Consider the following 11,048-nt stretch of genomic DNA (forward strand, 5'->3'; position numbering starts at 1 on the left):
GGACAGACATATATTAAGGCTAGATGTCTCGTCCGCGTTGCCGGATAACGGAGTCGAACATCCGCACATGGCGGCCATCTTGCTACAGTCAACTCGCTCACCCATAACATTGTGTTGGTGCTTAGACCACAAACTTAGACCACAAATCGTTCATTGAAAGTGCGCGTGAGTTCACGCTGTCCCAGTTTTTTATGCTATGAATCATTGATAAGGTTAGAGTAAGGGTTTCTAAATTCGTTTTCTTACTGATTTGTGTATTGTTATTGTTGTTGCTTTTATACCTGTACTCTGTCAAATGATCAGATCCACAAATCTCCTCGTAGTTTAAAATTATAGTCGAAATATCCAAAAGTAAAGTCAGTTTCCAGAATAAGAGTCCCATAATCAAATAATATAAAAGTAAAAACGATAAAATAAAAGTTTAAATAAACTGTAGAGTATGTTCATGATGTAAGATTCATTTACAATCCTGGAGCCCACTACACATTTAGCTCCAGTACTTTTTGACCTGTGTACACATATCTGCATGGATCACAACTTTTTGGAAATGCCAATACGTGTTTTATTTTGGATTCAAAATATACTTTGTGTGCTGCTTGTAGGGGCACAGACACTCCTAGGTGACAGGGCCTCAGTCCTCCTTGGGGATTCCAGAGGAACATATCATCCTCTTCCAAAGCCCTCTGAAGAATGCATGGATTCCCTTCTTCTTCTTCTTCTTCACCTGTCTGTCTTCATCTGCTGAATAAAAACAGCATACATCACTGAATTAATTTCACACATTTCAAACGGTAATGGAGGCCAAATGATCGTGGAGCTTTGAATTACTCACCAGCACACTTGGCAGCCTCTCCACTGCACTTCTCAGGAACAAGATCGGTGAGCTGAATACAGAGACACAGAAATTAACATGTGTCTGAAAACATCCAAAGGTGAAGATGGGGGTTGATAAAGAAGGGCAAGGTGCACAAACCATAGAAAACGTAGTCGCACATATTGTCTCATACCTGAGGAAGCTGTGTGGCCAAGAGAGGGCAGTCAGAGACAGAGATCAGGGCCAGGGATCTCCTCTTCTCAGACTCTTTCACAACCTTGTCCAGGAGTTCATTAAGAACATCCTCAGCAGCAATTTCAGACTTCCCATTGATGAGGGCCACCTTCCGGGTCTGAGAGGTCTGTAAACAGCAAATCAATGTAAAGACTTAGATAAGTTACATATACTGTTGTCTGAACAGCAAAGTAAGCTTTGATGAATGATGCCGAACCTGGGTATCCAGGGGAGTGGTCATGTGAACCTTCTCTACTGCAGCTGCTATGAGGTCCTCCACAACTTTGGAAGCTGCAGTCTTCAGGCTGTCCATCACCAGCTCCTTGGCTTCAGCCTTCATGAAGGCTTTTTCAGCACGGACATCAGCAATGTGTCCAGTTGCCACAAGCTGTATGGCTTCAGGAGGCAGTAAGGCCAGGGAAAGACTTTTGGAGACAGCAGCCAGGGATGCCTTCTCCTCAGACTTCTTCTCTGTCTTCTCCAGGAGTTCATCATGAACATCGTCAGTAGTAACCTGAGACTTAGCCTTGCCAGTGATCAAGGCAACCTTCTTGGTCTGAGAGATCTGTAAAAAGTTGTAGGAAACCAGTGAAATATATCTGTTCAACAAAAAACACTACAAACCCAACATAAAATGGGAAGGTTGACTGTGCCATGTTGAGGTAATTATTTCTCACCTCAGTATCCAGGGGAGTATCCATGCCAACCATTTCATTGGCTGCTGCTATGAGGTCCTCCACAACTTTGCAAGCTGCAGTGTTCAGGCTGTCCATAACCAAATCCTTGGCTTCGGCCTTCACCAGAGCTTTTTCAGCACGGACATCCGCCATGTGTCCAGTTGCCACAAGCTGTATGGCTTCAGGAGGCAGTATGGCCAGGGAAAGACTTTCAGTGACAGAAGCCATGGATCCCTTCTCCTCAGACTTCTTCTCTGTCTTCTCCAGGAGTTCATCAGGAACATCCTCAGTAGTAACCTTAGACTTAGCCTTGCCAGTGATGAGGGCAACCTTCTTGGTCTGAGAGATCTGTAAAAAGTTGTAGGAAACCAGTGATATCTGTTCAACAAAAAACACTACAAACCCAACATAAAATAGGAAGGTTGACTGTGCCATGTTGAAGTAATTATTTCTCACCTCAGTATCCCGGGGAGTATCCATGCCAACCATTTCATTGGCTGCTGCTATGAGGTCCTCCACAACTTTGGAAGCTGCAGTCTTCAGGCCAGCCATCACCAGCTCCTTGGCTTCAGCCTTCACCAGAGCTTTTTCAGCACGGACATCAGTGATGTGTCCAGTTGCCACAAGCTGTATGGCTTCAGGAGGCAGTAAGGCCAGGAAAAGACTTTCAGAGACAGCAGCCAGGGATCCCTTCTCCTCAGACTTTTTCTCTGTCTTCTCCAGGAGTTCATCAGGAACATCTTCAGTAGTAACCTGAGACTTAGCCTTGCCAGTGATCAAGGCAACCTTCTTGGTCTGAGAGATCTGTAAAAAGTTGTAGGAAACCAGTGAAATATATCTGTTCAACAAAAACATTACAAACCCAACACTAGAGAGGGTACAATTTCTGGGGAAATTGTAGGGTGTGCTTGCTTGCGTTTTTCCCTTCTAGTGATATTTTCAAGCATTTAGCCTACTCATATTGCATATTTCATTAAGAACACCCTTTGAAACAGCTGCGAACACCCTTTGAAACAAGCTACTGTAACAACGTTGTCACTGGCAGTATATTTCAGATGGAATCGCGATTCAAACAGTACCGTCTGCTAACTGAAAATATGCCCCCAAAACGTAAATAAGTTTGACATTAATGTAGGGGGAAATGGCTAATTCAAAATAAGTTTGCTAGAGGCAAGCTAGCTGCTGTTGCTCCACATTTCACTGATTGTTTGAAAGCGCTGGAAATGAGAACGTTTCTTTTGACATAAAGTTTAGCTGTGGCATTGAAGACAGTAGTACTGTCACAGTACTACACTGCCAGTGGGCGAGCCAAGTCTGACTGACTGAGGCTAACGTCAAAACAAGCCGCGGTGTCACTCAAATGTATATGTGAGGAATGTGTATTTTAACGATTGAAAACAGATGCATCATAGACCACTGTAGTATGTGTTGCCCGGGCAACAGAGGCTAATGTCATGATGCTAATACTTCAGTGACATAGTAGACTACTGTTTCCGAAAGTAGATGTACTTCCTTAATAAAATCAGCTTATATTGTACATTACACGTCACAATTGTGTGTCATATCACAAAGTAAAATTAGTAAATAGTTATCACCCTGGCCTCTTTGCTTGTGGCGTTTCTGCAGCTGCCTTGCAGTAAAGCAGTTAGCTTAGCTATCTCCCAGAAGTTAACGAGCTGCTAAACTAATGTTCTGCTAGAGGTAGTCACGCGAGTTTTCGTGACGTTAGTGACATAAGTAGCGTCATTGACTCTGGCTAGCAAGTTAGCCACCGTTAGCTTCACTTTTCGCCACAAAAACTTAATTTCCACTTAAACCATGCAATGGAACGTAAATCCCAATAGAAGCAACTCAATCGCTACCAAGACGAAACTTTTGACACCTAGGTTGTCTATGTAGGCCAAATATTGACTGAGTTTTAGGGGGGCAAAAAGAATAATAAAAATAAAAATAATATATATGTGAGAGAACAAAGGTTGTGCCCTTGCCGAAGGCAAAGCACACCCAATAAAAAAAATAATAAAAATATATATGTGAGAGAACAAAGGTTGTGCCCTTGCCGAAGGCAAAGCACACCCAATTAAAAGATTAACTCTCCAAGCACACCCACAGCTATACTGTATGTGGTAGGTATTACTTTCACCCGCTAGAGGTCGATATAGTTCTTGTCTTTACATCAACGTCAGTGAGAGTTCATAGGGGAAAGGTTATTTTGAAGATGGCTGCTCCCCAGGATGACATGTTTTCCCTGTGCGTGGACCCCGGCAAAGTTAGCAATTGTGTAGAAGTCAGATTCATCGACAAGATCAAGGTAATAATTACACAGGGGCTAGTTTGAGTTGCCCGTCAATAAATAATTTGTGCTCACGTTGTGTTTTGGTGCCAAGCACACCACACGAGCTGTCAGACTGACTGCATTGATAGCAGTTCACAGACTGAGCACTGACTTCACTGTGCTAGCTACAGCTACTTAGACTGCCACGCTGCTTGTATTGGCAATAAAGTGATACCCAAATATTGCTGTTACTCTGCATTACAAATGCTGTTGCAAAATATTGTAACATTGCAATCTAACTATTTAAGTAGCTACTGTTGCACATATAGCTAGTTAACTAGAAACAGAACTTCCCAGACATTGCAACTAGTAATGGTGACACTGCAGCTACAGAGTTGGTTAAATGCATCCTGGTGAATTGACGATGGTTGGGATGTGCACGAATAATACGAATCCTTAAAGAAAACTCTTTAGCACCTTGTGACACAGCAAAAAACTGTGAAATAGCAACATGTAATTTTTTTAAATTTAGGGCAAAGGCTTATTTGCAAAGAAAAACATCAAAAAGGGAGATACCATCTTCATTGAGAGGCCTCTAGTTTGCTCCCAGTTCCTGTGGAATGCTTTGTACAAATACAAAGGTTAGAATCTTTTGCTCATTTTTTTAACATAGCATGTTATGTCTTGTAATCTAAAATAAAGGATGACAGTTTCACGCTGTCATACAATTGAATTGTCTAAAGTTTTTGTCACCTGTCTCCTTCTATCTCTTTGTTGCTGGGTCTCCAGCGTGTGAGTACTGCTTGCGGTCCCTGGAGACAGCTGAGGAGAATGCACGCAGACTCACTGGTATTCCTGGGCTCAACCTGCCCCACCCTGAGCTGTGCCAAGTACGGCCGGAGGCCCACCAAGCCTGCACTCAATGTCAGGTTAGAGTCCCTGAAAATGACTGCTCATTTATTTAATCCAATCACCCCCATATTACATTGCAGTTTGGTATTAATAGGCTGCATGACCTGAACCCCTAGCTGAACCAGCTGAATTTCTTTAAAGGCGTTAATGGGGTTTTGGCTCCCCCTGCAGGTAATGTACTGTAGTGCAGAGTGCCGTCAGACTGCAGCAGATCAGTACCACCGGGCTCTGTGTTTGGGCCCCTCTCACGAGGCTACCGACCACCCCATCAACAAACTACAGGATGCATGGAGGTGAGAGAGTACAGTGTGTCTATACCTATCTCTTTACACTGCATGGTGATGTTTGTGCTTTGTCATTGTGGTGATATCACTCCCTCTGTTTTTCAAGGAGTATGCACTACCCTCCAGAGACCTCCAGCATTATGCTCATGGCCAAGATGGTCGCCACTGTCAAGCAGGTGAGTCCCTCAACTTCAACCGTACCTGTTTATGAGCGTACTGTTTCTTCCTTTGTTTGGGTTGATATACAACGTTAATGAGACACTAATGACCGTAATTGAGATGCATTCAATTAAAATTGTATTCATTTAGCAGATGCAAATGAATTTTACTTGACAATATAAAATTGCAAAGATACAATTTAATAGTCCAGAGAGACACTAATGGGTGGAATTATTTAGCAGTGAAAAGATTGAAGTTCCTTATTTTATTCTATATTTAGCAGTCTAGTGAGAAAAGTGTTGTATGCTAATGTTTGTGTGCGTGCTAAACAGGCCCAAGACAAAGGGCGCTGGCAACAGCTGTTCTCTCAATTCTGCAGCCGTGCAGCCAACGAAGAAGAAGAGATTGCCCACAAGCTGCTGGGAGATAAATTCAAAGTAAGCATAGCTTCGATATGAAAATGTTCATGCATATTTACTATCATACTAGTAAAAAGACAAGAGAGACCATAGTTCGTCTTTCCTCCACAGTGATTCTTGTGCATGACACAGTTGACCCAGTTCAGTTAGATGGAATGGTGTCTGGTATTCTACCTTCCTGACGCTGTTTGTTGTCTCTGTAGGGACAGTTGGCCTTGTTACAAAAACTGTTTACAGCAGCTCTTTATGATGCTCATCTCAATCGGGTAAGTGTGTGACACAAGAGAATTTGCTTGGAACTTGTATACTGATGAGGCCTGGTGAGGCTCCGCCCAGGGAGGCCTGTCAAAATGAATGAATCTGTTTGGGTTTCAGTGGTTCACTCCTGAGGGCTTCCTCTCTCTCTTCTCTCTGGTGGGGACCAACGGACAGGGCATCGGCACCAGGTACACTCCTCCATGACACCTGATTATTAAACATGATTAAATAAACCACAAGTTATTATTGAATATAATCTTCTTTGTCAGAGCTGTTTCTTTTGTATTTGTATTTGAATTAATATTTGCTAGGTAGTGGATATTAATGAATGGTTCTTGGCATTTCTCTCAGCTCCTTGAGTCGATGGGTTCATGCATGTGATGCATTGGAGCTGCCTGGCCAGCAGAGGGAGCAATTGGATGCCTTCATTGACCAACTGTACAAGGACATAGAGAAAGGTCACAATTATCTCCCATCTCTCAGAGACTGTGTCCTGCAGAGATATTAGTACTGTGGAACTGATAATGGTATAATACGATTTGTGGGTTAAATCCATGTTTCCAAACTGCTGATGGAGATCGTGTTTTCATGATTAAATGTGAATTACCATGGGTAGTTCTTGCGTTCAGGAAGAGTCCAAGGAAATATATTAAATGTGAATGTTAATGCTAATCTGGTGTCTCTTTCTTTGTCCTTGTAGAGACTGGGGACTTTCTGAACTGTGAGGGCTCTGGACTCTTCCTACTTCAAAGCTCCTGTGAGTTCGGCTTTCTGATTTTTACAATTCATAATTATCACAGTCCACTTAACTACCAAGATATTCTAGTCCTCAAAAGGCCGTACCTATAAAATGACCATTAATGTAAAAATGATAATAAATCTGCTGCCACAGGTAACCATAGCTGCATACCCAACACAGAGGCATCATTTCCAGACAACAACTTCCTGCTTCATCTCAGTGCCCTCAGTGACATCAGCCCTGGAGAGGTGAGTGGAGGATGCTGGGTAGTGGACGATTCATTATGGTTGTGGCTGGATTGGAGAGAACATCCTGCCTGACCCTGTGTGCTTTGTTGTCAGACACCATTAGGAGGTTGAGACTGTGTGGACCGGAATGGTTTTGTCAGCCTGTCAGAGAGATTGAGAAGGCCTTCATCCTCCTGTTACAGTAACATAAATGACACTGCAGAGATCTTGATCGGACGCCTTTGGGTTTTGGCTGAAACTGCAGGGCTTTACAGTGGTTTACTACAGAGCCAAAAGAGACACATGGTAGAATGAAAACCAGAAAACCAATAGCATTTGAGCTATGTAGGAAGTTGTTTTAAAGATTGTTGGAGGAGATTAGACGTCTAACTCGAGGAACAAGATAATGGAGTTTCTTTTTAGAAGTAAATGTGGTCCTCCACAAACAATATTTTTACTGTTTTCTTTTTGCTTTTCCAGGAGATCTGTATCAGTTACCTAGACTGCTGTCAGCGAGACCGGAGCCGGCATAGCCGCCACAAAATTCTGAGGTAAACATTTGTAATCCCCAGTGTCTGTATGCCTTCGACAGAATCAAACTGTCCTCAATTCAGTGTAGATCGATGGACAGCATCCCAGACTATAATAGGCAATCCTCGACCAGTGTTACCAGTGGTTAGGTCCGAGCCTTCGCTTACCATTGATCAGGAAGCTGTCAATCCTCTATTGATTTACACCTTTACACTGCAGGCTAGTTTGTTTTGCTGCCTAGTTAGGATTCATATTTGTTGTGTCCTATTGAAGAAGGAAAGGAATGAAAAAAGAGAAATACGCTTCACCTTGAAATGCTGCAAGTGCAACCTCGGTACTGTAGAGGGAATAAAGAGATCGCTCTCACTCTGTGTTACTGACTACTCACACCCACAGTAGACCTATGATGGTCAATGACCATCATAGGCCAAGACGCAGAAGGAACATGTACAACTGTTCACTCTTTTTCCTCGCTCTCGCTCTCTCTCTCTCTCTCTCTCTCTGACAATCTTGGTTTGAAACGAGACACGAAGCCATATGAGTGATGTAACACCATTATTCTTTTTCCAGGGAGAACTACCTGTTTGTCTGCTCGTGTCCAAAGTGTGTCTCCCAGATGGATGAGCTGGATCTGACATCGGATGAGGAGGATGAGGGGGAGGCCGAGGGGGAGACGGAGGGAGACGAGATGGAGGACGAGATGACGGACGTCTGATGAAAAAGTCAGGCTTTGTGGATTCATGTTCCCTCCCTCTCACCTGTTATCACCACGCTGTACAGCTGTAAGACAGAGACATCCGTCATCAAAGAATAACTTTCATATATGACACCAAACATGTGGACATTAGACAGTATCATGATATTTTTCCTCAAGAACGTTTCAGTCAGTTCTTGCACAAAGGATTTACCTCTAAAAGCTGTTGTGATTATGCCTGCCCCACCTCTTAATTCACACAGAGGAGATATTGCTCACTTATGCTTCTTGTTCATCTGTTTAATACCTCTTAGACTCATAAGTGAGCGTACAAGCAATGAGTCCACTATTCTGAGAAGTATACATGTTCTGTTCTAAGAGTAGCTAATCGTACAAGTAATGAGTCAAATCTGCAGGATGGCGGCCAATGATGAGTGTTTACACATGTAAACGGAACTGAGTAGCCAAAGTCCAATATGGTTCCTTTATTTTCATATGATAATGAACTTTATGTGGTAAGCTGAAGCCTTGGCATCACCCACAGTGGGAGAGATTTTATCTGTGGCATTTGCCCTTTATTTAGGATAACTTTGTCACTGTTCCACATGAGGGAAATGGTGAATTCTGCCAGTACAAATCAACACAATAGTGATGTCTGTAATTTCCAAGCCAGTGTTTTGTTAGTACACAAACATGGCAGACCTCAATTATCTCAGTTGGCAGTCGGGGCACTGGTACATGAGAATGTTGCCTTTGAAGTCACACAAAGACAATCAGCAGTGTTAAAGCAACAGTTAATACGAGGATCCTAGTCATTGTCATTTTTACTTCTCTGGAATAAACCATTCAAATGTACAATCCGTGTTAGCTCGATTTAGATTCTGGATTAGACGATTTATTTTACTGTGTAAGCTTTCTCTGCTGGCAATTTTTGTCCTAATCTACCTTGAAACTTGTTTTCCAGCAAGTCTAATTATCTTTGGTACTTCGTTGCTCGGACCTGATTAAAATTCCTAGGATTATTTTTGTATTCTTATTATTTTGCCTGTTGGAGGCTAATAGCGCTGCCATAATGGGTTCTGGAGATGCCAAACAAGGTGGCCAGGTGTATGCAGACCAGCGTTACATACTCATAGGATAAGGCACTAATTGGCCCCTATGTGGCACTATAATAAGCAACAAACTGAAAGGGGTTTTTCCCTACTGACCTGCTTACCCGGAAGTTCTGAATATGCTACAATGTTCTTTGCATTACAAGGAACAAATATGCCAAAAATGGTTCTCTGCAAATTAACCAAGCGTTCTCCTCCTGGACTGGTTACAATATGGTAATATTTGCATAGCATATCCAGATGTGAGACCCAATAACCTCCAAATTGCACACCATAGAGGCGCTATAGCACACTTAGATCTGTGAATATCTGTGTCATGCAAGATGCAGGAGCCGTGCACACAATGTTTGTTTAATGAGCATGCAACTGAGCATTCATGTGGACGAAATGGAAAATCTTCAATTCTTTCAGGCTGCCCTCAGTATTATGTTCTTAGCCTGGAGTTGAGGTTAAAGTTGCCTGGTAATGTGCACTTGTTTCTGTGCTTCACATAACACTTGAGTCTCTCATTTCTTATTAAGAATTGCGCTTTCAGCTAACAGTGCAGCTCATACATTTGACGGAAAGGACTAGAAAACCTTTAGTGTATTTCATCTCTAGAAAACAGCATTTTCATCTTGTATCAATTAACCAGTTATTTAAAAAAATGTGCACATGAAAACAAAATGCTATATGAATGAAACTATTTTCCAGTAATTCATGTAATCCATTTTATTTGACCTAAGGCTTTTTATGCAGCCTTAATGGGTGTGATTATTTGCACTGATATCTTGACCTGAAACCACCACTTCCCCAAGCTTCAAAACATTCAAGCTCAATGCTGCTAGCAGCTTTAATTGGTAGAGCTTTTTTATATTAATGTTTAATTTCTTTGACAGCTCACTCTTTGCATGACCTTGATTTTGATGTAGGCTATTTATACAAAATGTGTGTGGCTAAGAACAGCTAACATCTTCAAACATCTGTAACCTACATCTTGTATGTTGTGTGGACTGACCACTGCCCTACAGAAATAAATGACGTACGTGTATGTACATTTATAACTTTATAAGAACAAACAATATACTTTCTAATTCTGCTCGTCACTCTAAAAATATCATCACCATCATAGAAACATACATTTTCCTGTATCGGTGTATTTCCTCTTTGAAATTAGTTCAGTTTAGATGAAAGGGAGCACATTATTTCAATGAGTGAACTCAAGCCCACACTTGGGACCCTTGACAGCGTGAACCTCTGGACCTCAGGACACATTCTCCAGTCAAGTTTGTCCCCTGTTGGCCCTCATCCTCTGTGCTCCAGCCAGCATCACTGCTGGACCTCTGAAGCTCTGGAATTTAGGCTTTTGCGGAACAGTCCACTTTTGGTCCATTGTAGGGGTCGAGTGCAGTCTCTCGCTCTCGCATACACACACACACATATGCCACACAATACAGCACTGTCCCTTCATGTAGAGAAAGTGTGGAGGTCAAAGAACCCGCCCCATGAGGAGGGGGCCAGATTGAGTTACTCAATTGAAGATAGAAGGGGCAGGATGTGGGTTGAAGTGGGGGATGGAGGGAAGAGGGGGGTGGGTGTGTAAATGAAGAGAACTTATAACTCAGAGGGTCCTTTATTCTGTGTAAGCAAGGCCAGAATGTTCACAATTTGCATTTAACAGTGAGATAGGGAAGAGATCGAAGTGGCCACATAATCATCTTTGCCAAGCATTGC

At 42.5% G+C, this 11,048-nt stretch overlaps 2 protein-coding genes across 2 annotated transcripts; one reads left to right on the plus strand and one right to left on the minus strand.

Moving 5' to 3' along the window:
- Positions 1-418: 418 nt before the first annotated feature.
- LOC134032853 (uncharacterized) lies at positions 419-2,580 on the minus strand. Its single transcript, XM_062476911.1, has 6 exons — positions 2,182-2,580; positions 1,726-2,073; positions 1,266-1,613; positions 1,008-1,175; positions 833-884; positions 419-741 (listed from the first exon to the last, which is right to left on the minus strand). Exons 1-6 carry the CDS (start codon positions 2,578-2,580, stop codon positions 632-634), a joined length of 1,425 nt encoding a protein of 474 aa, XP_062332895.1. The 3' UTR covers positions 419-631.
- Positions 2,581-3,920: 1,340 nt separating this feature from the next.
- On the plus strand, positions 3,921-10,365 carry smyd5 (SMYD family member 5). Its single transcript, XM_062476592.1, has 13 exons — positions 3,921-4,036; positions 4,533-4,641; positions 4,790-4,929; positions 5,084-5,205; positions 5,303-5,372; positions 5,688-5,792; positions 5,978-6,040; positions 6,150-6,220; positions 6,384-6,490; positions 6,733-6,789; positions 6,925-7,019; positions 7,479-7,549; positions 8,100-10,365. The coding sequence occupies exons 1-13, from the start codon at positions 3,944-3,946 to the stop codon at positions 8,242-8,244; spliced, it is 1,248 nt and encodes a 415-aa protein (XP_062332576.1). The 5' UTR covers positions 3,921-3,943; the 3' UTR covers positions 8,245-10,365.
- The last annotated feature ends 683 nt before the right edge of the window (positions 10,366-11,048 follow it).

This window comes from Osmerus eperlanus, chromosome 13 (genome assembly GCF_963692335.1).
Source record: "Osmerus eperlanus chromosome 13, fOsmEpe2.1, whole genome shotgun sequence".
Taxonomy (NCBI): domain Eukaryota; kingdom Metazoa; phylum Chordata; class Actinopteri; order Osmeriformes; family Osmeridae; genus Osmerus; species Osmerus eperlanus.

Excerpts from the sequence above, each read along its gene's own strand:
- smyd5 (XM_062476592.1), top strand. The coding sequence starts at position 3,944 with ATGGCTGCTCCCCAGGATGACATGTTTTCCCTGTGCGTGGACCCCGGC. Across the intron at positions 4,642-4,789 it reads TGCTTTGTACAAATACAAAG|CGTGTGAGTACTGCTTGCGG; the intron begins GTTAGAATCTTT and ends CTGGGTCTCCAG. Across the intron at positions 5,373-5,687 it reads TGGTCGCCACTGTCAAGCAG|GCCCAAGACAAAGGGCGCTG; the intron begins GTGAGTCCCTCA and ends CGTGCTAAACAG.
- LOC134032853 (XM_062476911.1), bottom strand. The coding sequence starts at position 2,580 with ATGTTTTTGTTGAACAGATATATTTCACTGGTTTCCTACAACTTTTTA. Across the intron at positions 1,614-1,725 it reads ATACTCCCCTGGATACTGAG|ATCTCTCAGACCAAGAAGGT; the intron begins GTGAGAAATAAT and ends AACTTTTTACAG. Across the intron at positions 742-832 it reads AGAGGCTGCCAAGTGTGCTG|CAGATGAAGACAGACAGGTG; the intron begins GTGAGTAATTCA and ends GTTTTTATTCAG.